The sequence below is a fragment of the Podarcis cretensis genome (genome assembly GCF_951804945.1).
Source record: "Podarcis cretensis genome assembly, chromosome: 14".
Classification (NCBI taxonomy): Eukaryota; Metazoa; Chordata; class Lepidosauria; order Squamata; family Lacertidae; genus Podarcis; species Podarcis cretensis.
This window is the reverse complement of record NC_137183.1, coordinates 52,797,244-52,823,705: the sequence shown is the minus strand read 5'-3', so window position 1 is coordinate 52,823,705 and position 26,462 is coordinate 52,797,244. Positions and strand designations below refer to the sequence as shown.

Here is a 26,462-nt window from a genome sequence, read left to right as displayed (position 1 = left end):
GAATTTGAGTGCAGCTATATAGAACAAAGTTCATGACTTGATGGGAGGTGGGAGAGAGGAGAGTGTGCTTGTCTTAAAATACATTTACCTCTCAAAACCCTAAAAGAAAAATGCTAAGTTTGGACCAAATAGTCTACCTGGGTTGATTTTCAGGCCCAATTTAAAGTACTGGTTAAAACTTTTAAAGCCCTATATGACTTACAACGGTTACCTGAAAGACTCTTCTGATCATATTTGCACATTTGGATACAGCAAACCAAAGACTTGCTTCAGGAAGGACAAAGAAATACTTCAGTAGAAGATTTTTTTTAATTGCACTAGGAGAGTTCTTGATTCTTTCTCTGATAAATCAACGAGAACTTGCAGTGGAAAGGACGAGAGGCATAACAAGAAGAAAGGGAACTAACAAAACCCACAATTAATGAATATGAGAAACAGGCAGTGCGTCTCCGTGGGGCTAGCTGTCCTCCCATCTCCAGCGACAAGGGGAAGATTCTCCCCTGGCTGCTTTCCTGGAACTCAGTTTCCTTCTCAAGGAGGAGAATTTGTCTCCAAGGACCTTCCTCAGCCCCACAGTGTCACTGGCAAAAGGCAGGTCCCTCCGGACGCTGGGCAGCTCCCCTGTGAACATTTCCCAGCGGGCCAGGGCATCCACCGCCTTGTCTACTTGCAAGAGATCCTCCTCGGATACGTCCTTTTCGAGAGCGGCGATGCACATCTCCAGCCACAGGGTGTACTCCTTAATTATGTCCGAGGGCTTGGGAGCAGCGCCCAGTCGCTCCTGGCTGGGAGCATCGGCCAGAGAACAAGACGGCTCGTCGAGGTCAAGATCCTGCAACGTGGAAACCGCCTGGCTGCAAGTATCTGGGGTCATGGGCTCCGAGAGGGACGTCACCGCTTCGGAATCGTTCTCGCCACCCATCCCAGAGTCAGCGCTGTATGGCAAAACGTCTTCCGATACGGACAAGTCTGCCGGGTCTTGGCTGGGCCAGGTAGACAAAAGAGTTTGCATCCAGGCATAGAGTTTCTGCACCAGAGAACATAAAACGGGGTGACTGCTTCTGTTGCCATTTCAGATTAAGGCACTGATAATCAGGGAGCACAGAAACAGAGGGCGCTGCCTTGTTCCAAGCGAGACCCGTTGGTTTACCTAGCTCGGGCTTGTCTACATGGACTGCCAGCAGCTCCCCAGGCAGAAGTCCCTACCTAGAGATGCCTACCTAGGACCTTCTCTTAGGGTTGGGCACTCCTGGTTTGTGCAGGATGGAGGATGGATGGCAGCTAACATGAGGTTGAATCCTGACAAGACAGAAGTACTGTTTTGGGGGGACAGGGGGCAGGTGGTTGTGGAGGACTCCCTGTTCCTGAATGGGGTAACTGCCCCTGAAGGACCAGGTCCGCAGCCTGGGAGTCATTTTGGACTCACAGCTGTCCATGGAGGCGCAGGTTAATTCTGTGTCTGTCTACCAGCTCCATCTGGTACGCAGGCTGAGACCCTACCTGCCTGCAGACTGTCTCGCCAGAATGGTGCATGCTCTGGTTATCTCCCGCTTGGACTACTGCAATGCGCTCTACGTGGGGCTACCTTTGAAGGTGACCCGGAAACTGCAATTAATTCAGAATGTGGCAGCTAGACTGGTGACTGGGAGTGGCCGCCGGGACCATATAACACCAGTCCTGAGAGACCTGCATTGGCTCCCAGTACATTTTCGAGCACAATTCAAAGTGTTGGTGCTGACCTTTAAAGCCCTAAAAGGCCTGGTCCAGTATACCTGAAGGAGCATCTCCACCCCCATCGTTCTGCCCGGACACTGAGGTCCAGCACCAAGGGCCTTCTGGCAGTTCCCTCACTGCAAGAAGTGAGGTTACACAGAACCTGGCAGAGGGCCTTCTCAGTAGTGGCGCCTGCCCTGTGGAACACCCTCCTATCAGACGTTAAGGAAATAAGCGACTATCCTACTTTTAAAAGACATCTGAAGGCAGCCCTCTTTAGGGAAGTTTTTAATGTTTAATGCTGTATTGTGTTTTTAATATTCGATTGGGAGCCGCCCGGAGTGGCTGGGGAAACCTAGCCAGATGGGCGGGGTATAAATAATATATTATTATTATAGGTCTAATTTGCTATTGAAGCATTTGCTTCAGGTCAGATTAAAGCAGCCTTTGTCAACTAGATCTTTTGGATTACAACTCCTATTGGCCCCATCAAGCACAAGCTGAGGCTGATGGGAACAGCAGTCCAAAGTCTATGGAGAGCTGAACTAAAGCATCAAGCATTTCCCTTGAGTGTGGCCACAGATCCTGCAGAGCCCCTGCACAGCTTCAGGAATGAGCACCTGCTCCATGGCCAGTCCTCTCTCAGCCTTATCCTGTGCCTTAGGGTGCATAACCTGACCAGAATGAGGACCTGTATGAGGAGAGCCACACAGGGACACAGACAAGCTGATCCCTTGCATTTCCTACATGGCAAATGGCCTGAGACTCTCTTGAGCCACCTGTAGGTTTCTGCTCTCCAGACAACTTCTCTGCTTCCATCTCCCTCTGATGGGGAATGTAAGATGAGCAGCCTAGAGCAGGTGACCAGACGAACCCCTGACTTGCAGAGAGGAGGGGAAGGAGCCATCTTGCTCTCTGAGTCTCTTACCTTGTAGCGCTCAATGAGTTTGAAACCCACCACGTACTGCAGCTTCCGGAGGCATATCGGGCAGGGCTCCAGCGGCCGCAGCAGAACTTCATCCAAACTCAGAGCCCCCTGCATGATGCACTGGAGCCAACGGCAATTCCCCAAGCCAATCAGGTGGCAGATTTCATGGCATGTGACCTTTCATTGGGGGAGAAAAACCAAAAGCAGATTAAGCTGAACTTTCACTATTGAGTTTGTCTTTCCTGCATTGAACTGGTTCTCCTTTCCTCCACCATCACCAGGGCAGGATTTAGGTTTGATGCGGCCCTCAGCTACTGAAGGTAATGGGGCCCTTTATATGTCCAGCTGTCCTTTGTCAACAACAAATTGCCACTGTTTTTTGTGTGTTTAATATATGCTCATACCCTTAGTCTATGCTGCCTGAGCATCATTCTGCAAGCACTCTTTAATATTAGATAACAGGTACAACAGCTTGAACTACATTCAACTGTGCTGCACTGCAGTCTGCAGCTGCATGCTACATGTTGACATGCAACCAGTCCATGCAGAATGCAGGCACCCTATATATAGAAAGGAGCAAACCAGTGATATTTGAGGGAGCAGGCTAGCAGGTGGGGCCCATTACTAGGAACCTACACAACACAAAACACTGCTTCTGTTAAGTTGTGGGCGAACATATCAGATGAAACACCGATTCTTCAAACAGCTCTTGTTTATTCAGAGGCCAGAATAGAACTGAGCTGAAGAGCCCAGTCAGCCTGCTTATATAGAGCAGCAACTGTAGCAATTTTCTAAAACTATCCAATCACTGAACGTCACTTTCGATCCTTCATTTGCATACAAACTATCCAATCACTGAATGTCACTTTCGATCCTTCATTTGCATAACTATCTACAGTATCCCCCTGCTGGCCCAGGGTGAGAACTTCAGTACATAACAGTTTCTGTATGTAGCTTTTATTTTATTTGTTTTTTATCTTATATTTTGGAAATGTACATCCAGTTTTTCCCCCTATAATTTTTTTTTTGGGGGGGGGGCCAAGAGAGTGGGGCCCTAAGCTATAGCTTGTTTAGTTTATATGTAAATCCAGCACTGTACCAGATCCTTTTGTGTGTGTTTTTAATTGCCGGGCACTTAACCTGGGTCCTTCTGCATGGAACACAGGTGCTCTACTGTTGGGAAAATATTGCACGCCTCACCTTGCAACACTGGAGCATCTCCAGCATGTTGAACAGCAACGCCTGATGTCTGGCGTGCTCCATAACTTCGTCATGAACCTCCTGTCTCCATGGCGCTGGGTTTAATGTGGTGCAACCCATCTGGGGGAAGTCGCCCGTGAACCTGGCAAAGCTGCAGACCCCCACCTCTGCAGAGGCAGGAAACAAGAGGGGAGAGAGAGATCAGCCTCGTTTCCTCAAACGCCCAGACAACCCACCCAGATAGGAAAACCACCCTTACACATCTGGGTATAGAGATATCTGTCATATAATGAAGTCTGTTGAAATATATAGAGAAGATGGACAGATGTCAGTCTGATCCCAGCATTGTTTTATCTTCTAAAAATTAAGCATTAAGCAAGAGAAAGATGGAGCTGAGGATGACTGCGGCTTGGTTTCATTACACACACAGCAAACCAGTGTTATGCCTATATAGAATAGTGAGGGGTTAAGTACCAATTTATAGGAGGTTTTGTTGCTGGAGAGTGTGTGGTAAACGTGTACTTGAGGAGCCTTGCTGCCTCAGATTGCATTAAGCAAATTGTGCAGAACTTTGCAGGCAGAATAATGCTCAGTAGTATATCTTATTGACTTCTTTTTTTAAAAAAATAGTTCATTAAATTTATAAAAGACTGACAACCAGAAAAATAAAAGTTCATGTTGTTGTTTAGTCGTTTAGTCGTGTCCGACTCTTCGTGACCCCATGGACCAGAGCACGCCAGGCCCTCCTGTCTTCCACTGCCTCCCGCAGTTTGGTCAGACTCATGTTTGTAGCTTCGAAGACACTATCCAACCATCTCGTCCTCTGTCGTCCCCTTCTCCTTGTGCCCTCCATCTTTCCCAACATCAGGGTCTTTTCCAGGGAGTCTTCTCTTCTCATGAGGTGGCCAAAGTATTGGAGCCTCAGCTTCACGATCTGTCCTTCCATTGAGCACTCAGGGCTGATTTCCTTAAGAATGGATCGGTTTGTTCTTCTTGCAGTCCATGGGACTCTCAAGAGTCTCCTCCAGCACCATAATTCAAAGGAATCAATTCTTCGGCGATCTGCCTTCTTTATGATCCAGCTCTCACTTCCATACATCACTACTGGGAAAACCATAGCTTTTACTATACGGACCTTTGTTGGCAAGGTGATGTCTCTACTTTTTAAGATGCTGTCTAGGTTTGTCATTGCTTTCCTCCCAAGAAGCAGGCGTCTCTTAATTTCGTGGCTGCTGTCACCATCTGCAGTGATCATGGAGCCCAAGAAAGTAAAATCTCTCACTGCCTCCATTTCTTCTCCTTCTATTTGCCAGGAGGTGATGGGACCAGTGGCCATGATCTTCGTTTTTTTGATGTTGAGCTTCAGACCATATTTTGCACTCTCCTCTTTCACCCTCAATAAAAGCTTCTTTAATTCCTCCTCACTTTCTGCCATCAAGGTTGTGTCATCTGCATATCTGAGGTTGTTGATATTTCTTCCGGCAATCTTAATTCCGGCTTCGGATTCATCCAGCCCAGCCTTTCGCATGATGAATTCTGCATATAAGTTAAATAAGCAGGGAGACAATATACAGCCTTGTCGTACTCCTTTCCCAATTTTGAACCAATCAGTTGTTCCATATCCAGTTCTAACTGTAGCTTCTTGTCCCACATAGAGATTTCTCAGGAGACAGATGAGGTGATCAGGCACTCCCATTTCTTTAAGAGCTTGCCATAGTTTGCTGTGGTCAACACAGTCAAAGGCTTTTGCATAGTCAATGAAGCAGAAGTAGATGTCTTTCTGGAACTCTCTAGCTTTCTCCATAATCCAGCGCATGTTTGCAATTTGGTCTCTGGTTCCTCTGCCTCTTCTAAATCCAGCTTGCACTTCTGGGAGTTCTCGGTCCACATACTGCTTGAGCCTTCCTTGTAGAATTTTAAGCATAACCTTGCTAGCGTGTGAAATGAGTGAAATTGTGTGGTAGTTGGAGCATTCTTTGGCACTGCCCTTCTTTGGGATTGGGATGTAGACTGATCTTCTCCAATCCTCTGGCCACTGCTGAGTTTTCCAAACTTGCTGGCATATTGAGTGTAGCACCTTAACAGCATCATCTTTTAAAATTTTAAATAGTTCAGCTGGAATACCATCACTTCCACTGGCCTTGTTATTTGCAGTGCTTTCTAAGGCCCATTTGACTTCACTCTCCAGGATGTCTGGCTCAAGGTCAGCAACCCCACTACCTGGGGTGTACGAGACATCCATATCTTTCTGGTATAATTCCTCTGTGTATTCTTGCCACCTCTTCTTGATGTCTTCTGCTTCTGTTAGGTCCTTACCACTTTTGTCCTTTATTATGGTAATCTTTGAACGAAATGTTCCTTTCATATCTCCAATTTTCTTGAACAGATCTCTGGTTCTTCCCATTCTATTGCTTTCCTCTATTTCTTTGCATTGCTTGTTTAAGAAGGCCTTCTTCTCTCTCCTTGCTATTTTTTGGAAATCTGCATTCAATTTCCTGTATCTTTCTCTATCTCCCTCGCATTTTGCTTGCTTTCTCTCCCCCGCTATTTGTAAGGCCTCGTTGGACAGCCACTTTGCTTTCTTGCATTTCCTTTTCATTGGGATGGTTTTCGTTGCTGCCTCCTGTATAATGTTACGAGCCTCCATCCATAGTTCTTCAGGCACTCTGTCCAGCAGATCTAAATCCTTAAACCTGTTCCTCACTTCCACTGTGCATTCATAAGGGATTTGATTTAGATTGTATCTTACCGGCCCAGTGGTTTTTCCTACTTTCTTCAGTTTAAGCTTGAATTTTGCTATAAGAAGCTGATGATCTGAGCCACAGTCAGCTCCAGGTCTTGTTTTTGCTGACTGTATCGAGCTTCTCCATCTTTGGCTGCAGAGAATATAATCAATCTGATTTCGATGCTGCCCATCTGGTGATGTCCACGTGTAGAGTTGTCTCTTGTGTTGTTGGAAAAGTGTGTTTGTGATGACCAGCTTGTTCTCTTGACAGAACTCTATTAGCCTTTGCCCTGCTTCATTTTGCTCTCCAAGGCCAAACTTGCCAGTTGTTCCTTTTATCTCTTGGTTCCCTACTTTAGCATTCCAATCTCCTATAATGAGAAGAACATCCTTCTTTGGTGTCACTTCTATAAGGTGTTGTAAGTCTTCATAGAATTGGTCAATTTCAGTTTCTTCCGCACCAGTAGTTGGTGCATAAACTTGGATTACTGTGATGTTAAAAGGTCTGCCTTGGATTCGTATCGAGATCATTCTATCATTTTTGAGATTGCAACCCAGTACTGCTTTCGCAACTCTTTTGTTGACTATGAGGGCCACTCCATTTCTTTTGCGGGTTTCTTGCCCACAGTAGTAGATATGATGGTCATCCGAACTAAATTCGCCCATTCCCGTCCATTTTAGCTCACTGATGCCCAGGATGTCAATATTTATTCTTGCCATCTCATTTTTGACCACATCCAACTTACCCAGGTTCATGGTTCTTACATTCCAGGTTCCTATGCAATATTTTTCTTTACAGCATTGGACTTTCCTTTCGCTTCCAGGCATATCCGCAACTGAGCGTCCTTTCGGCTTTGGCCCAGCCGCTTCATCAGCTCTGGATCTACTTGTACTTGCCCTCTGCTCTTCCCCAGTAGCATGTTGGACGCCTTCCGACCTGAGGGGCTCATCTTCCAGCGTCATAACTTTTATATGCCTGTTGTCTTTGTCCATGGAGTTTTCTTGGCAGGGATACTGGAGTGGCTTGCCGGTTCCTCCTCCAGGTGGATCACGTTTGGTCAAAACTCTCCACTATGACCTGTTCATCTTGGGTGCCCTGCTCGGCATAGTTCATAGCTTCTCTGAGTTCTTCAAGCCCCTTCGCCACTGCAAGGCAGTGATCCATGAAGGGGAAAAAAAAAAGTTCATAATTACTCAATTTTTAATACGCTGCTGTATGCAAATTTGATATTCAAATAAGTCCATTATAGCAGGAGTTGGGCATCTCTGGCCTCTGGGCCAATCTTGGCCTGCCAGGGTGTCCAGTTTTGCCCACAAGGCCATTTCTCCAAAACCAGGCACGGCTGTTAATCAACTGACATAACAGCTGACATAAGCTGATGGTTGCGGGAACAGAGTTCAATTCTGCACTGGCTGTGCCCACCAGTTCCCCATAGGGAACTTGCACATTCAGCCAAAGTAGTAGCATTTAACTGATGAACAGAGAATTCAGCCCTGCTAGTGATGTATGGAAGTGAGAGCTGGACCATAAAGAAGGCTGATCGCCAAAGAATTGATGCTTTTGAATTCTGGTGCTGGAGGAGACTCTTGAGAGTCCCATGGACTGCAAGAAGATCAAACCTATCCATTCTTATGGAAATCAGCCCTGAATGCCCACTGGAAGGACAGATCCTGAAGCTGAGGCTCCAATACTTTGGCCACCTTATGAGAAGAGAAGACTCCCTGGAAAAGACCCTGATGTTGGGAAAGATGGAGGGCACAAGGAGAAGCGGAAGACAGAGGATGAGATGGTGGGACAGTGTTCTCAAAGCTACCAGCATGAGTTTGACCAAACTGTGGGCGGCTGTGGAAGAGAGGAGGGCCTGGCGTGCTCTGGTCCATGGGGTCACGAAGAGTCGGACCCGACTAAACAACAAGAAGATGCTGGTTTGCCACTGTGTTCCCTATGGGGCATAAGAGCCAACTCCATGGGGCTGTGGGTGCTTGGGCACCCACAATAATATTATTGTGGGGGCTGGGCACCCACAAAGTCAATGAGGAAAGCTGCTGTTAGGCTGTGGTGCTGCCACTGAGAGAGAAACAGTTCAGTTCCACCCTCCACAGCCAACCAGCAACGCACCCTTTTCAGGGGGAGAGCTTGGACACAGAGCCCCTCCATCGTGGAAAAGGGTGCATCACTGGCTGAGGCAGAAGAGGAGCCGCCAGCCACCATGTTACGGCGGCGGGCATCCACAATCCAGAGGGCGAGATGGCACCCCTGCTATGGGGAACATGCTGGTGGGAAAACCCCTCCCTGACCCCCGTAAGTCAACTTTGATGTCATTATAACACCAGATGATTGACAAGTGGGTGGACTCACCTACCTGCCCACGGAGGGACCGAAAGATCTGGCCTACTGAGCCGCAGAGTTTATACAGCACCACCCAGGCACCTGGCACTTGACTGCACAAGCCAAGAAGATGCTCTGCCACAGGTAGCTTTGCCTAGTGTACCCTCACAGGCATTTCGTTAGTAATTATTTTATTATTTCAGATCAATTCCCAGGCAGCTTAAAATATAGAATTCCAGATTACTAAACTGCAATAAAACCCAATTTTAAAAGCAAAAAAACAAGCAGTTGGAAAAGCAGCAGGATTGATAACTGTGCTGCAAAAAAAAAAAAAGCGCTGGTAGAGCTAAATGAATTAAATTACAATTAATCTGTTAGGATCCTTTGTTTGTTTGTTTTATTTTTGAAGCAAACTGCCTAATGTCCATCTGGTTGGTTTACCAGGGTTCCTCTATATCAGAAAGTGGGGTGGAGGCTGTCCAACTAATTAACCACCCAAAGAACCTCATTGATATCCTTGCCACATTAAACGCTTGGCAACTATTAATGAAACCGGAACAACAAGTTATAGAAAACTGCAGAATAGCGGAAGAACTGGCGGGATTTCAGGAGGAGAGGACCACAATCGATCATTGTTTCGCTCTTAAATTAATCGTCAAAAATATACAGGGAGGGGCAAACGCATTAAGAACTTAAGAAGAACCTGCTGCACCAGACCAGTGGCTCTGCTGGCCCAGGATCCTCTTCTCCCAGCTGCCTGTGAGAAACCAACAAGCAGGATCCGAGCACAAGAGCGGTTTCTAGCAACCAGTATTCAGAAGCACAGAAGAGGGCCAGTGTGGTGTAGTGGTTAAGAGCGGTGGACTCGTAATCTGGTGAACTGGGTTCGCTTCCCAGCTCCTCCACATGCAGCTGCTGGGTGACCTTGGGCTAGTCTCCATAGACAAGGAGAAGGGGGTGGAAGAGGACGAGATGGTTGGACAGTGTTCTCGAAGCTACTAACGTGACTCTGACCAAACTGTGGGAGGCAGTGGAAGAGAGGCGGGCCTGGCATGCTCTGGTCCAGGGGGTCACGAAGAGTCGGACACAACTAAATGACTAAACAACAACAAAAAGGGGAGTGAAAGGCGGGATATCAAGTCCAAACTCTTCTTCTTCTTCTTTTCCTGCTGCTGCCTCCCAGCTGTAGAGGCAGGGCAGAGCCATTGTGCCTGGTAGCCACTTATAGCCATGAATTCCCCACCTGTGTGCATCTGGCTTCAGCATCACACCCCGCACTCCAAGGAGCTCACAGTCCCCAATGGGAGTGGTCAACCTGCGACTGCAACTTCTGCCATCCCTGGGATAGCAAACGGAGGTGAGAGCCAAGGGCAACAGGTGATAGATGTGAGCAGATAAAGCCAGAGGTGCTTATTCTGGGAATGAAGACTGGAGTGTGGATGTTAAGGAAGTGCTTCGTGGAAAAGGTGGGCTTGGGTGTGGCAAGTTGAAAGAAGAGCACAGGAACATAGGCAACGAAATCAGACCATCGGTTGGTCCATCTAAATCAGTACTGTCAACACAGATTGGCAGCTCTGCAGGGTTTTAGAGAGGTGTCTCTCTCAGCCCTGTCAGAAGATGTTGCGGGTTGAACCTGGGACCTTTAGCTTGCAAGTCACATGCTGTGCCACTGAACTACGGTCCTTTCCTGTCGAGAGGGAGATGATACTACTACATCTGTGCTGTTAGACTGGTGGGTTCCAGGGACAGAGCCTTTTTACTGGTGGCTCCGCATCTTTGGAGCTCCCTCCCCAGAGGGCATACAGTAGGGTTACCAGACATCCTCGGTTCCCGGGGACAGTCCCCAGTTTTTCAAATCTGTCCCCAGACAAATTCCGTCCCTGGAATGTCCCCAGATTTGCAAATCTGTGTCTGGGAAACGTGGCAGTGGCAGCCTCAGCAGCCTGGAGCCAGCCTGGTAGCGCAGTTGGCTCTGGCTGGCTTCAGGAGTTGCTCTCTGCCACCTTCACTGCTGAAGGGGAACCAGGAATGTCCGGTGGTACAGATCTCCTGCCCCCTTCCCCCTTTGTTTTGACAGATCTGGGGAGGCTCAGGAGTCACGGGCGGGCGGGCATTGCCCAGGAGGAGTGCAAGGCACATGGTTTCTTTGCCAGGCAAGGTGCAAAGCCCTTCTTTTGCACCCTGTGAAACATAAATGTGCAGAGGTTTTTTTAAAAAAAAACTGGGAAACAGCCACCCGTCTGTGACTCCCAAGCCTGCCCCAATCAGTCAAAACAAAGGAGGAAGGAGGCAGGAGATTGGGGAAGGCTTGGGAGTCACAGGCGTGTGGAATGCTGTTGCCCAGTTTTTAAAAACTGTGCATTTATGTTTCACAGGGTGCGAAAGAAGGGCTTTGCACCTTTATACAATATGCATACGTTCTTTTGCCTCACCATCCCCACTACTGACTCCCTGTTGCTTCTCAGCTTCAAAAAAAAAAGTGTCCCTGGATTCATTGAAAAAAATCTGGTAACCATAGCATACGGCCTCGTCACTACTAGAAGAAGAAGAAGAGTTTGGATTTGATATCCTGCCTTTCACTCCCCTTCAGGAGTCTCAAAGCAGCTCACATTCTCCTTTCCCTTCCTCCCTTCCCTTCCCAAACACTCTGTGAGGTGAGTGGGGCTGAGAGACTTCAGAGAAGTGTGACTGGCCCAAGGTCACCCAGCAGCAGCATGTGGAGGAGCGGGGAAGCGAACCCGGTTCCCCAGATTACGAGACTACCACTCTTAACCACTACACCACACAGTTGGCCGTGAGAGCCAGATTCAGGCTAGGGCGTCCTGTTAAACCAGCTTGGCTCCTTCCATGCAAGCAGCCTGCAAAGGGGAGGAGAAGGAGGAGGAGGAGGAGGAGGAGGAGGAGGAGGAGGAGGAGGAGGAGTTTGGACTTGATATTCTGCCTTTCACTCCCTTTAAGGAGTCTCAAAGCGGCTAACATTCTCCTTTCCCTTCCTTCCCCACAACAAACACTCTGTGAGTTGAGTGGGACTGAGAGACTTCAGAGAAGTGTGACTGGCCCAAGGTCACCCAGCAGCTGCATGTGGAGGAGCGGGGAATCGAACCCAGTTCACCAGATTACGAGACTACCGCTCTTAACCACTACACCACACTGCTTCTCTTTTTAAGAGAACTATGGAGGTGTTTTCCTCCCCATCCCTGGACAAACCTTGGCCAGGCAAGAACTTGCTGAAGGTGAAGCTCCATGTTTCACAGGGGTAGAGGTCGGCAAGGGTGAGACCCAAGACGCAGAGGGCATCCATGGGCTTATTGTTCTTCAGAAAGGTCAGGATCCCATCTACGGGGGGAAGGAAGATGCCAAAACAAAAGACACAATCCAGTGAAACTTGTCAATCTTGTCAATTCAATTCCCTTGGAAGAGAATTTAGAAACCTATTCCCTGCCCTTCAGCAGCAAGTACAGCCTACCCTGTTTCAGGCTTGTTTGTCTGTTTGTGTACTGTATTTATATCCTGTCTTTCTTCCAAGGTGGGATTCAAGGCAGCTGACAGCATTTAAAAACACTATTGGAAAATACAAAGCAATAGAACTAGCCAATGGAAAAACACAGTTAAAATACATGAGAAACACAGTTGGAACTAGCATTAAAGTATTTTTAATAATAATAATAATAATAATAATAATAATAATAATAATAATAAATTTATATACTGCCCTTCATCTGAAGATCTCAGGGAGGTTCACAAGATAAAGTAAAGGGAGCCAGACTGACCTCTCTTGGGAAGGAATCCCACAGTATGGGAGCAGCCACAGAAAAGGCCCTGTCTCTCCCATGTCACCACCAACTGTGCCTCTTATATTGATGGTGCCAGGAGAAGATGCTCATTCGAGGATCTTATTACCTGGATGGGTTTGTATAGGGAAATAGGAGCTTTCAGGTAGCTTGGACCAAAACTATTATATTCTGTAATGACTTGTTATTCCAATGAGATTTTTTAGCGTTTATTTTCAAGCCTTAGTTTAAATATATTGCAACCTTTCCTGAGTAGCTGGGGTGGAACAGGATGAACAGAACACACCCACAGGGTATCAGTCTAATCAGGAATCCACACCCAATTTGGGTTAGCACCTTTTTCCATGAAAACAAAGGGATGGAAATATGTTTGTGTGGTGGTTGGGGGGGTGGTGTTCCAAAAGGAAAATGTGGTTGCAATCCTCCATCTGGTTGCTTACTGTTGCAGCTGCTAGTCATGGAATGATTTTCCATGGAAAGATTATTCTCCCCCCCCCCCGCCTCACGCCTTTCCTCCTCTACTGTGCAGGCAAAAGGGAAACATTGCCTAAATCAGGGTGGGAAAGCTGTGCGGCCTTCCAGAAGCTGCTGGACTCCAATTCCCATCAGCTCCACCAGCACAGCCAGTGGCCAAGGATGATGGGAACTGGAGTCCAACAACCTCTGGAGGGCCACACTGCTTCTCTATCCCAGGCCTAAGAGGGTTGAGGGGACTCAAGGACGTACTCAAGGGAGAAGGGAAGAGGGCAAGGATGACCTCAAGTTCCCAGTAACTGTCAAAGGCACTTCCCAGCCAAAAAAATGCACATGGGAAGTAAAGGTAAAGGGACACCTGACCATTAGGTCCAGTCGTGGCCAACTCTGGGATTGCGGTCTTCATCTCGCTTTATTGGCCGAGGGAGCTGGCGTACAGCTTCCGGGTCATGTGGCCAGCGTGACTAAGCCACTTCTGGTGAACCAGAGCAGCGCACGGAAATGCTGTTTACCTTCCCGCCGGAGTGGTACCTATTTATCTACTTGCACTTTGACGTGCTTTCGAACTACTAGGTTGGCAGGAGCAGGGGCCGAGCAACAGGAGCTCACCCTGTCGCGGGGATTCGAACCGCCGACCTTCTGATCTGCAAGTCCTAGGCTCTGTGGTTTAACCCGCAGCACCACCTGTGTCCCTTACATGGGTGGTAGCTAGCTCTTAATTGTCAAAGATCACACTTAAAGTCACCTCTACAGCTCTGAATACCCACACACAGCAGTCTCGCATCTACTATGCTCTTCCCAGATCTGCCCTCTATGGAGCAGTTACCTGTATGAAGCTGCACTCTGTCCGAATCCTGGCTGTGACGGTAGCAGCAGTGGATGGAAGAGACTGGGACGGAAGGAAGGCACTTGACTCGGAGACCCCAAAAGAAAGACTCAACGCAGCCACAGAGGGAGTCCAGCAGCGAGATCCCAGCAGGGCCGTCGCTTAGATCTAAGAGCAAAAGCATCAAGTCAGTTCCTCTGGGGCTCTTTCTGAGGGGGGTGGGGACTATGCCCTACAGGAATGCAAGAAAGGAGAAAAATCCCAAGGAAGCAGAAGAATCCCCAGAGCACGAACCTCCAATGTTATTATTTGTATATGTTTTGTAAGAACCTGGCATTTGCACTTTTTGAGCAGTCATTGCCTTCCTCGGAGAAGAATATCACTAATAAGGGAGAGGGCACTCTGTATCTGAAGATTTACTGCAAGCGAAAACAATTTGCTTGTCTACCAAGGAAAATCCAGCATCTTCAAAATCTGTTGAAGACACATCCAGGGTCTTCAACTACATCCAAAGCCATATGCGAGACTGGCTCTAGGGGATTTTGGACAGGGTCCATTGTAAAACTAGAGATGGGTACTGGCTCTGGTGAAGTCCCTATGGGGACTTGAAGCAGGACTCCAAAGACAAGAGTGGCCTCTCAATCTGTTTCCTAAGGGATTTCAGGTGAAGATTCGGTCACCACCAAGCCCTGGTCGAAGAAAGGAACTACAGGGAAATCAGTCAGACTATCATGTACTGTTGTGGTCAGAGCCACTACTGTTGCTGCTATAATAATAATAATAATAATAATAATAATAATAATAATAATAATATATTATTTGTACCCCACCCATCTGGCTGGGTTTCTCTAGCCACTCTGGGCGGCTTCCAAAGATTAAAAAGACATTAAAATGTCACACATTAAAAACTTCCCTGAACAGGGTTGCCTTCAGATGTCTTCTAAATGTCAGGTAGTTGTTTATCTCCTTGACATCTGATAGGAGGGCTGGCACCCTTCTAAAGAACATAGGAAGCTGCCTTATACAGAGGTTCAGACCATTGGTCCATCTAACTCAGCATTGGTTACACTGACTGGCAGCAGCTGACCAGGGTTTCAGGCAGGGGTCTCCCCCAGCCCTACCTTGAGACCTTCTGAATTCAAAGCAGGTGCCCTGACCAAGAGGAAAGGCACTAAAGCCACAGATCCCTCTTTCCCTGCCTCCTTTGCATAGCTCTCCCATCACAACCTCAATTCCACACACGGCATCCCTGTCCTCTTTGTTAGTTGGTGCCAAAGACCCAGCAGGTGCATTACCTATAGGCTGCAGGTAGATGTGCTTGCGGTAGACTCTCTGCTTCCTCCTCAGCAGGGAGTAGTAGAAGGTTTCAAAGTCCTCAGGGGCATCAGGGTGGCTGAGGAGCCAGTCGAAAGCTGTCCGGATGAACAGGCTGCAGAAAAGTGTCCTGTGCGGGTTGTATGCTTCGGAGAGGAAGAGCTTTTCGGCGCTGGAGAAGGCCTTGGCATAGAGCTCCTGCAGCGCAGGGTTTGTGGAGATCAGGGCGTCCTTCAGCGCTCGGGGCCCAAAGCTGAACTCTTGGGCATGTCTGCACTGCAACATCGCTGACAGCAGACCCCGCTTCAGTGGTGCCGCCCTCTGCCAGGAGAAGAGACCATGGTCAGCATCTAACTAGACTCTGCTCTCAGGGGAGCTTGCCAGGGGAGCCAGCAAGCCCTGAGGATCACCTGAAACATCTCAAGGTGTTGTAGGATGGTGGTTCAGAAGAGGTCAAAGCTGGGAGCCCAGATGCCAGGGGGCACCATTTCACATTTGTTTTGTTGTCTGTTAAATAATCATATCCCAGAAAGATGTAAGTATTTAATCATTGCTCCCGCAATCCTTGGCACAATGGGTCAGTGCATCTGGCTGTTAACCAGAAGGTTGGTGGTTCGAGCCCAACCAGGGACAAGTGTTGGCAGGATTCCTGCATTGCAAAGGGTTAGACTTGCCAGCCATTTCCCCCTGCTCTCCCGCCTACTTTTTCTCTGTCTTGTTTGTTTGTTTGTTTGTTTGTTTGTTTGTTGGCAGTGATCCATGCAAGTCTGCCATCGCGTAAGTGAAATTGGTGCAAGGCGCTATCTACCTGCCTATTTTTAAAAATAGTGATTATTTCTCCATCCCCTGGGAAAACTCAATCCCAATCTGCCGTTGCAGAATGGTTTGGTTTAGCGTTTCCATCCAAAATGATGCTCCGTGGAACTTCCTTCCTGTAATACAATGCATTGCTTACGGCTGCCATCATGCCAGGCACCCCTAAATTACACCACGTGCAATTTTCAATGATCTCTTCATAAATGATTCCCTTTGTAAGTCAGCTACTACCAAGCGACTCCCCGACAAGCACCCATGAATTATTCTCTTTGAAGGTTCAGCTCCATCTTTCTCGTTCTCTGCTTAGCTCTGCCACCACCCTCCTTGGATAAGACGTATTCTGGAGCAACAGCAGCAAACACGAGCAGCATAATAAAATAGGGCACAACTGTGTGGCAGAACGAGAGTTTAACCGTGGGACGTCAAAAGGTTTTGCTCCCTACTGCTTTAAACCACGAGTGCCTGCAAGGAAGACTGGGGCCTACTGGTGAATGTCCAGGTGATTTGCAAAGCTGTCTGGCTTCCAGTGGTTTAACAGTAGTACAAGTCCCTGTACAACTCAGGATCAGGTTTCCTGCGAGTTCCCCTTATCTCTTATATACTCAGTAGCCCTGTGTGGTCTGTGGGAAAGTTTCTCCTGCAAGTTCCAAAGATCTCAGAAGCCTCCTCCGGAGTAACTCGGAACAGGGCTTTTAGTGTGGCTGTCCCTGTTCTGTGGAATAGCATCCCTGCAGGAGCCCACATTCTGGAAGCAACTGAAGGCATTTTTGTTCTGACTGCTTCCCAGCGGGATAAATGGCTCTTCACCATAATGTCTGCTTTGTATGGCTTAAGGTTCGTTTTAAAAGTTTTTGCTTTTTTTGTCTTTTTAATTATCTCTAGCATACATCAGCTTGAGACGGTTGCTTAGAAAGCAATTAGGAAATACAGTGGTTCCTCGGGTTAAGTACTTAATTTGTTCCGGAGTTCTGTACTTAACCTGAAACTGTTCTTAACCTGAGGTACCACTTTAGCTAATGGGGCCTCCTGCTGCCGCTGCACTGCCACCACACTATTTCTGTTCTCATCCTGAAGCAAAGTTCTTAACCTGAGGTACTATTTCTGGGTTAGCCGAGTCTGTAACCTGAAGCATCTGTAACCTGAAGCATATGTAACCTGAGGTACCACTGTAAATGATAATAAAATATCCCATTTCTTTAATTGCTGTAGTTTTGCATTTATATCCTACCTTTCACCCAAAGAGCTCAAGGGCATTATCCCCTTCCCCTTTTCATCCTCACAGCTAACCTGTGAGGTAGGCTATGCTGAGAGACTCTCACCCAATGAGCTTCATGGCTGAGGGGGTGGTTTAAACCCGGGACCCCTAAGCCCCAGTCCAACACTCTGGGCTGCTACACTAGGAGCAGGGGGAGTTGGCAACCTGTTCCATAGGAAAAGGCAGCAGCAAGTGAATGGCTCAAGGGAGTGAGAAAGAGGCCGTGGATTCTGGGACTCTGCCTTAGCAGCTTCTTGCCAGTGGCCCATCTAGTCCAGCATCCTGTTCTCACAGTGGCTTAATTAATAAGAATAAGCATAAGAATATTTATACCCCACCCATCTGGCTGGGTTTCCCCAGCCACTCTGGGCAGCTCCCAATGGAATATTTTAAAAAATCTAACATTAAAAACTTCCCTAAAGAGGGTTGCCTTCGGTTGTCTTCTAAATGTCAGACAGGGCAGGTGCCACTACCAAGAAGGCCCTCTGCCTGATTCCCTGATAACCTCAATTCTCACAGGGAGGAAACTGCCAAAAGGCCCTCGGAGCTGGACCTCAGTGTCCTGGCAGAACGATGGGGGTGGAGACGCTCCTTCAGGTATACAGGACTGAGGCCGTTTAGGGCTTTCAAGGTCAGCACCAACACTTTGAATTGTGCTCGGAAACGTACTGGGAGCCAACGCAGATCTCTCAGGACCGGTGTTATGTGGTCCCGGCGGCCGCTCCCAGTCACCAGTCTAGCTGCCGCATTCTACTGTGTTCTGGCTGAACCCCTTGAAAACAAGGAGCACTAAATCCAGTTTAGCATCGCTTGTCGCTAAAGGCGTTGGGCAAAGCCACCCACTCAGTCCTCATTTTCCATTTGTAAATCAGAGAGTGCAATGAGTGGGACATTATGAACTGAAGTTCATAATGATGCTCTGCTAAAGCAAGCCGTATTTGGCTCACAGGTTCAGGTGCTTTTGCAACTCTGCCAGGGGCTCCTTTCCCCACCCTCCCCCCACTATGTCGCTCTGTTTCAAAGCTGCATATTCCACTTGGCCGTTCATTTTAGTGATCTCTCCGTTCTGTTTGTGCCCCCCAGCCCTGGCAGACATTCAGGAGCCTCCTTCTCCTGCCATTTCCCATGTGCCCAGAACAGAGGACAAGGAAATGCACACAGACCGTCACCATGCAGAGCTTCTCAGAATAAAAACCATTCTGAATAAAAACCCACGGGTGAACGGCAGCTTTTCCACACTGCTCAGGGACACCTTGTTCACATTTCTCCGGCGAGACCCGATACTTTGCATAAATGGGCCTTGTTTTTAATGCAAGACAAGATTTTAAAAAGCAAAGCAGGAGCCTGTGTGGCACCAGGGGCCCGTGTTCACACGACAGGCAACTAAAAAGAGGCGTAGGGAAATTGGAGCACTGTGACATAGCTGAACATGGATCTACCCTAAGGTTTTACCAGATTTTTTTCAATGAATCCGGGGACACTTTTCAACTTCAATGGATTTTATATGGGTAAAGGTAAAGGGACCCCTGACCATTAGGTCAGCGCACAGAAATGCTGTTTATCTTCCCACTGCAGCGGTACCTATTTATCTACTTGCACTTTGATGTGCTTTTGAATTGCTAGGTTGGCAGGAGCAGGGACCGAGCAACGGGAGCTCACCCCGATCTTCTGATCGGCAAGTCCTAGGCTCTGTGGTTTAACCCACAGCGCCACCCGCATCCCTAATCCCTCTATATGGGTACTGATTTGTAAATCTGGGGACTGTCCCTGGGAAACGGGGACATCTGGTAACCTTAATCTACCTGCGAAGCTGCAGGTTTGCAACGTGATTGCTCAGCCCTTTGTAACTCACAGTTGGATGTGTGTGGCTCCTAGGAATTGTGCTGTGATGAGAAGCAGTAAGAGTCTACCTACACACAGTTTGCAGAGGCTCCTTCCTGTTTCCTGGGGAAGCAACCCAAACTGTCTCTCCTCCCAGCGCCAGCATCACAGGAGAAGAGCTGGAGAAGAGTACCAGTAAGGCAGCTACGGCCACAGCTTGCCTCTCCAAAAGGCTTTGGGGAAAGGTGATGCTAAAATCCAGTAGCAAGACGAAGGTCTACCAGGCTTGCCTGTTGAGCATGCCTCAACACTTTTCATATGCGCTGCATCAGGAAGATTTGGGGTTTCACATGGCAGGGCAGAGTCTCAAACCAAGATGTGTTCTTCCAAGCCCACATTCCCAGTGTGTTCACACCCCTATCCTGGCTCGGCCATGTCCACAGAATGGAAGATGGCAGGATCCCCAGGGGCGTGCTCTACAGCAGGGGTCAGCAAAATTTTTCAGCAGGGGGCCGGTCCACTGTCCCTCAGACCTTGTGGGGGCTGATATATATTTTGAAGAAGAAAAATTATGAACAAATTCCTATGCCCCACAAATAACCCAGAGATGCATTTTAAATAAAAGCACACATTCTACTCGTGTAAAAACACGCTGATTCCCAGACCGTCCATGGGCCGGATTTAGAAGGCGATTGGGCCGGATCCAGCCCCCGGGCCTTAGTTTGCCATCCCATGCTCTATGGGGAGCTGGTTTTGGGCACCAAGCCCAACGGCAGACCAACTCTGTGTTACAAAGATGTCTGCAAACGCGACATGAAGTCTGGCAACGTTAACACTGCCGTATGGGAATGCTTTGCAGACAGTCACAGTGCCTGATGGTCATTCTGGCCGTCCATCCAAAGCAGTGACCACAGAAGGAATGACGGCTGGGAGTGCGCTGCAGCAACAAAAAGTACAAATGCTATTCTAGGCTGCATCAACAGAAGCATTGTGCCCCGATCAAGGGAAGTCATAGTATTGCTCTATTCTGCCTTGGTCAGACCACAACTGGAGTACTGTGTCCAGTTCTTGGTGTCGCAGTTTAAGGAGGATGTTGACAAGCTGGAAGGTGTGCAGAGGAGGGCAACCAAGATGATCAAGGGTCCGGAAACCAAACCTCATGAGGAACGGTTGAAGGAGCAGGGTATGTTTAGCCTGGAAAAGAGGAGGATTTGATGGCTATCCTAAAGGGCTGCCACATGGAAGATGGAGCAAGCTTGTTTTTTCCTGCTCTGGCAAGTAGGACCCAAACCAGTGGATTCAAGTTAGAAGAAAGCAGCTTCAGATTAAACATCTGGAAGAGCTAGAACTGCTCAGCCGTGGAACAGACTTCCTCAGAAGATGGAGACTTCCTTTCCTTGGAGGTTTTTAAGCAGACCTTGGATGGCCACCTGTCATAAATGCTTTGGTTGTGATTCCTGCATTGCAGGAGGTTAGACACTAGATTACCTGTGGGGTGGCTTCCACCACTACAATTCTGATTCTATATCACTTTTTGGGAGGGACAGTATTTTTGTTTAATGATACCCTAGGAAACGGCTGTAGATTACCGCTAAAGAACCTGCCTTGCATGCAACAGGTCCCAGCATTTCCGTCTAGGGCTGGCAATGCCTCCTCTGAACCTCTGGAGTGCTGCTGCCGGCCAGTGCTGGCATCACTGATCTAGATCGGCAACGCAGCTTCCTAGGCTCCTAAACCACGCTGCCTGCTTCAGAAGCGCTCACTCCATCTTTTAAAAAGGCGGGACGGGATTTACATGAATGTAAAGGTTAACGGAAGGGCCTCCAGAGGACCAGGGCGGGCGGCGGTATTATTTTGCAGAACACCAGCCACTCTTGGCGCATCCTGCGAGTTTAGAGATAACCCTGGCGCCGATCGCACCCCCTCCCCTTGGGACCCCTTTCCCCTTTTCGGCCTGGCACTGTGGACGAGGGGTGCCCGCCCGTCACGCTCTCCCGACCCGCGTGCGCGCCGGACCCCGGAACGCGACTCCCGGGCTCATTCTCACGTTCACTCACACCCCGCTGCAGCACCTCCCGATCTGCAACGCCTCTGCCCCCGAGCCTGTCGCAAGTTGCTCGACGCTTGTCCTTCTTCCCGTCCGATGACAGGCGAAGGGCAACGGGAGCCCCAGGCAACTGAATTCTCCCGGTCGAGCGGGAAGCGGATCTCCCGCGTCGACGCGGATCTGAGCGAAGCCCCTTCCGAAGACGGCACTTGGCTGAGCCTGAGCAACGACGTGGCTCGCCAGCGTTTCTTGCAGTTGTGCGCGACGCACCTGCCCTTTTCTCCCCAGGGAGTGGGGAGTCCCCAAACTCCTCCCGCCACCTCCCCGGATCTGGAGAAGCCACTTTGCAAAGGCGCGTTTCCTCCTCCTCCTCCGCGATTTGCAACAGGGGTCCTCCTCGCTCGCTCGCTCGCTCGCCTCTCTTGCAAATCTGCAGCGCTTGGCGGCGGCGAAGCGGCCGTCACTTACCTCGCTCTCCCTCCAAACGCAGCTGGGATTGCGCGGGGATCTCCCTTCCTGCAGACGGAGAGAGAGGGAGGGAGGGAGGGAGGGAGGGAGGCCGGCTGGGGCGAGCTGGAGAGGGAGCGGGGGCAGCTGGCGAAGCCGTGACGCGCCGGGCGATGGGGTTTGCGCGCCGCCGGCTGGAGAGGCGGGGTGGGGACTGGGGAGAGATCAGGCGAGGCAGGAGGAGGGGTGGGGGGCTCCGATGAGAAAGAGGGGGGCAGTGTTGGGGAAAGTGGGGGCGTGATAGGAAAACAAACCGCAGGAGAAACAAACCACCCCGGTTGCAATTTGACTGGCCCTTCCTCACAACATATTGGCAAGTCTTGCGCGTTCCAGCCTTTGCATCCCTGGCATCCGGAAAATGCTTTTAACAAGCCTTTTCCTCCCAAGAGCGTTCAAGGTTAGGAGCCAAGTATGTTATCCCTGCAGCCGGGAAGGACGTTAGGAGAGCCCTGGGGCCGGATCAGGCCAGGGGCCCCCCTAGTCCAGCATCCTCACAGTGGCCAAGGAGATGGAGAGAAGCCCGTGAGCAAGACCAGAACACCCTCCGCTCCGGGGTTTCCAGCAACTGGTACTCAAATGCACTGAAAACGTACGAGGATCCTGGCTGCTGGATCAGGCCCATGGCTCACCTAGTCCAGCAGCCTGTTCTCACAGCGGCCAACCAGATACCTGTAGGGCAGTGGTTCTTGTAGTCTGGACGCTCAGATTTAATTCATTATGTATCTATTAAGATACAGGTAAACCACCCTTCCATCAAAGTTACTGGAGTGAACAATAAATGGAACCAATCAGGGTCATGCAGCCACAAAATTCACCCGTTAAAAGACAGTGAGGATGGAGTAAGAGAAAGTGACCAGCTGAAAATGCCCAAAGTAGGGTTACCAGACGTCCCTGGTTCCCAGGGACAGTCCCCAGATTTGCACATCTGTCCCAGGACAAATTCCATCTCCGGTTAACACAGCAGTTTGACTTCACCCCTGGAGGCGCTTCAGACAGAAGGATGCTAAAAAAAATATTGTTGATTTTAGTTTATATTTTGTATTAATTAATTTGTAACTAACTGCTATTGGAAACAGAATATTGGACTTAGATGGACCTTTGGTCTGGTCCAGTGTTAGGTTTGGGTGTTAGCTGTTGTGGGGGCTTGGAATCTGTCCCTCAGGGACTGCTGAGCTGCTTCGTCTCTTCTGGCCTTTGAAAGTAGGCAGTTAAGTGGCTATGTCTCTCTGCTTTGAATCATCTCCTCCTGCCCAGTTAATAATCTCTGCCTGAATGAAAGCAGCTTGTTGATCTACGCGTTACTGTCTCGGAAAAGGAAGCTCAGTTCTGGAAACCAGTGTAGAGTTGCCAGGTCAGGAACATCCCAGACCCTGATATTTCAGAACCCAAACCTGAGAGCTAAGGGCATACCACTGGCGCTGTCACAGGGCAGGCACTGGAGATGGAGGTTAATTGGGAGCAGAGGAAGGTAGCCCCCCCTAGTGTCTATGCTGTAATTTGCACCCAGCTCCTGCTAGGCTGAAGTTTCCAAGCTGCATACACAGTCTTCTTTATCTCTCTCTCTCTCTCTCTCTCTCTCTCTCTCTCTCAGAGAGAGAGAGAGAGAGAGAGAGAGATGTGGGAAGAGGGTTTTTGACACTCAGGTTTTGCTTGTGGGTTTCCTGGGGGCATCTGGTTGGCCACCATGAAAACAGGATTTTGGACTACAGTGACCATTGCCCTAATCCAGCCACAGGACTCTTACTACCCTCTTAAGAGCAACCTGAAACTGCCTTTACCTGGTGGAATCTCAGAAAACATTGTATGCGTGTGATCGGTAGGATAACCTGTGATTGGGGTGTGTGGCTTGTTCCTCCCTGTTAGCAAAAGCTAAATAAAGATAGAAGATAAGCAAACATGAACATTTGCTTAGTGAGCTTACTGTACAGACTGCAGAATTCAGCTCTTCTTGGTAGATATATACATAGATAGAATCTGGAAGGGGCATGCAATTATTTTTTCTCCACAGTACCCATTTTTGAAATCCGAGTATTTTGGAGCCTATTATTTGACTAAACCCAAGCCTTTCTTTGTAAGAAATGCTTTTGTTGAGATGCGATTCAATGATGCCTTCTGCAGTCTTGGATGGCTGCTATCGTAAGGTCCCATACGATGGCAGGTTTTGTATTCATGGTCAGCTACAGGCGGAATACATTGCGCATTATTTGGTTAATTTGCCCCTTATACAGGGATCCAAGAGATCAATTTCCAGAATCTTTGCTTGTACATGGCAGTAGGTGCACTTCAGTGCAAATGGTTCAGTTTCTCTTGAGTGTCATTAATAGCTCAGTGACACATGAAGGCCTTCCTTATGCACTGCCCACAAAAAAAGATTTGTAACAGAGGCTTAGATAACATTGCTGTAAGTTGTTCTGGGGACTGATCTGAAGCTGAGCTAGCTTTGAGCTAGCTGACGGTTTTTCTGACCTCTCTTCTTATCACTGGTGTTTGTTTTATATTATTGGTGTATGTTTTTACTATGGTTGCAGTTTGGTAATTATGAAATTGCCATGGCCTTTGGCTAGCACAATGAACTTATGGATGGTTATGATAGTATATAAATGGACTCAGAGTAGAGAGACCCAATTTCAAGCTCAGCCATGAAGCTCACTGGAAGTCTGTGACCGGTCAGTGTCTCCTAACCTACCTCACAGGGTTGTTGTGAGGGATAAAACAGGATTGGGGAGGGATAGCCACATATGCTACCCTTGAATTAAGGGTAGGATAGAAATGCTACAAATAAATAGTCATATTATTATTATTATTATTATTATTATTATTATTATTCTCCTGCCTCTCTGCTTTCTGCGGTTTAAGAGATGCAGTCGTTCTCAGTCTCTGGGACTGCTTGTTATTGGCTTAGCTTTTGCCCTTTCAGAATTAAACTGCATGATGCAGCAGGGTTCATCTCTCTGGGTATTAATTCATGCCTCGTGGCTGTTCCCGTGCCTGGGGAATCCTGGCAGCATGAACAGACACCATTATCATTTTGCGCTTTAGGATTTCTTAATGTGATTTTACGTAGAATCTGCATTGGTAACGAGGAGCCAGACCCAGCTCTTGTTGAAGTGGGCTGTGAACGCCCCGCAGACTAGAGCGGGGGCAGGATCCGGCCTCTAAGGGTGGTGCGAGCCCAAATCTCCCCCTGGCTTTTTTCTCTGCTGGCATCTTATTAAATGCACCAGCAAAGTGCGCAGACTGGAGGTTGAGGGGATTCTTTGCAGACACTTAAAATCCTTGATCTTTTCTGCTCGGCTGCGATTCTGAGGAGGCGCGTTTTCAAAATGTAGGTCTCGTTAGGAAATGATCTAATCCAGCCCACTCCCTTTCCAAAACAACCACCTGCATTACAGAAAGAGGCTGCTGCTTACTGCTAGAGCATCTGTCTTGCATGCAGATGTTCCCATATTCCGTCACCATGAACTCTAGCGAGGGCTAGGAATGTCCAGTCGCAAACCCTGGAGAAGCTTACTCATTTTGTGAGAGTTTATTTGGGTACCTGACCTGGGCTGTAGTCTAACTGGGGAGGGCTGTAGCCCAGTGAAGAGGGCATCATTCTCTCAAGCAGGCGGCCCCGGAATTAATTCCACAGTCAACACCAGAACCTTTAGAAGAGGATTGGACCAATTTGTGGTGGAGAGGGCTATCGTGGTGGCTACTATCCACAATGGCTGTGCTGGAAGGCAGAAAGGCTTCTGAAAAACAGGCGCTGGAAGGCACAGGAGGAGACTGTGGCTCATTTGCTCAGGCCATGCTTGCGGGTTTCTGAGCACAATTCAAAGTGTTGGTGCTGACCTTGAAAGCCCTAAACGGCCTCGGTCCAGTATATCTGAAGGAGCGTCTCCACCCCCATCGTTCTGCCCAGATACTGAGGTCCAGAGCTGAGGGCCTTCTGGCGGTTCCCTCACTGCGAGAAGCCAAGTTACAGGGAACCAGGCAGAGGGCCTTCTTGGTGGTGGCACCCGCCCTGTGGAACACTCTCCCACCAGATGTCAAAGAGAACAACAACTACCAGACTTTTAGAAGACATCTGAAGGCAGCCCTGTTTAGGGAAGCTTTTAATGTTTGATGCATTATGGTATTTTAATATTTTGTTGGAAGCCACACAGAGTGGCTGGGGAAGCCCAGCCAGATGGGCGGGGTATAAATAATAAATTATTATTATTATTATCTGGTTGGCCACTGTGAGAACAGGATGCTGGACTAGTAGGGCTATTGGCCTGATCCAGCTGCAGGCTCCTCTCATGCTCTTAAAGGACTGAAGAGGGGGAAACCCTTTTGGACAGCTGTTTCTGGTTGCAATGCTGGGCTGCATGGAAGCTGCAAGGCAACCTTCCTCCATCCTAGTGTCCTCTAGATGTTTTGAACTCCCCCCCGCCCAATGTATTTCCCAGGTTGGAGAAGCTGGCATAAGGGATCTTCACGTGTTTGCAAGCTGATTGAGATATGACAGACCCGGCTGGAGGCATTTCCCTAGGCGCCCCTCACCGAAATCCAGCGGAGCTTTGGAAAAGCATTGCCACCCTTCCCACGTTTGATTCTGCAAAAGAAACTAGCTGGCAACTCGTGCTCCTTGCAGGATCAAGATGTGGCTTCTATTCCAGTGCAAGCATAAACAGGTTTACTCAGGAGCAAGCCCCACTGAGTGCAATGGGACGTGCTCCCTAGCGAGTATGT

At 48.7% G+C, this 26,462-nt stretch overlaps 1 protein-coding gene across 3 annotated transcripts; it reads right to left on the bottom strand.

The window, feature by feature from the left end:
• Positions 1–290: 290 nt before the first annotated feature.
• AMZ1 (archaelysin family metallopeptidase 1) lies at positions 291–21,785 on the bottom strand. 3 transcript variants are annotated; one of them, XM_079953870.1, is made up of 7 exons: positions 21,708–21,785; positions 15,282–15,621; positions 13,987–14,154; positions 12,103–12,231; positions 3,842–4,008; positions 2,642–2,818; positions 291–1,027 (listed from the first exon to the last, which is right to left on the bottom strand). In XM_079953870.1, exons 2-7 carry the CDS (start codon positions 15,583–15,585, stop codon positions 458–460), a joined length of 1,515 nt encoding a protein of 504 aa, XP_079809996.1. In that variant the 5' UTR covers positions 15,586–15,621; positions 21,708–21,785; the 3' UTR covers positions 291–457. The 3 variants fall into 3 exon arrangements, with proteins under 3 accessions (XP_079809996.1, XP_079809997.1, XP_079809998.1); XM_079953871.1 differs by lacking the exon at positions 21,708–21,785 and adding an exon at positions 21,510–21,645; XM_079953872.1 differs by lacking the exon at positions 21,708–21,785 and adding an exon at positions 21,250–21,382.
• Between the last annotated feature and the right edge of the window lie 4,677 nt (positions 21,786–26,462).

Coding starts and splice junctions, on each gene's coding strand:
- AMZ1 (XM_079953870.1), bottom strand. CDS start 15,585: ATGTTGCAGTGCAGACATGCCCAAGAGTTCAGCTTTGGGCCCCGAGCG. Junction 14,155..15,281: donor CATCTACCTGCAGCCTATAG/GTAATGCACCTG, acceptor TTTTGCTCTTAG/ATCTAAGCGACGGCCCTGCT. Junction 12,232..13,986: donor CAGAGTGCAGCTTCATACAG/GTAACTGCTCCA, acceptor TTCCCCCCGTAG/ATGGGATCCTGACCTTTCTG.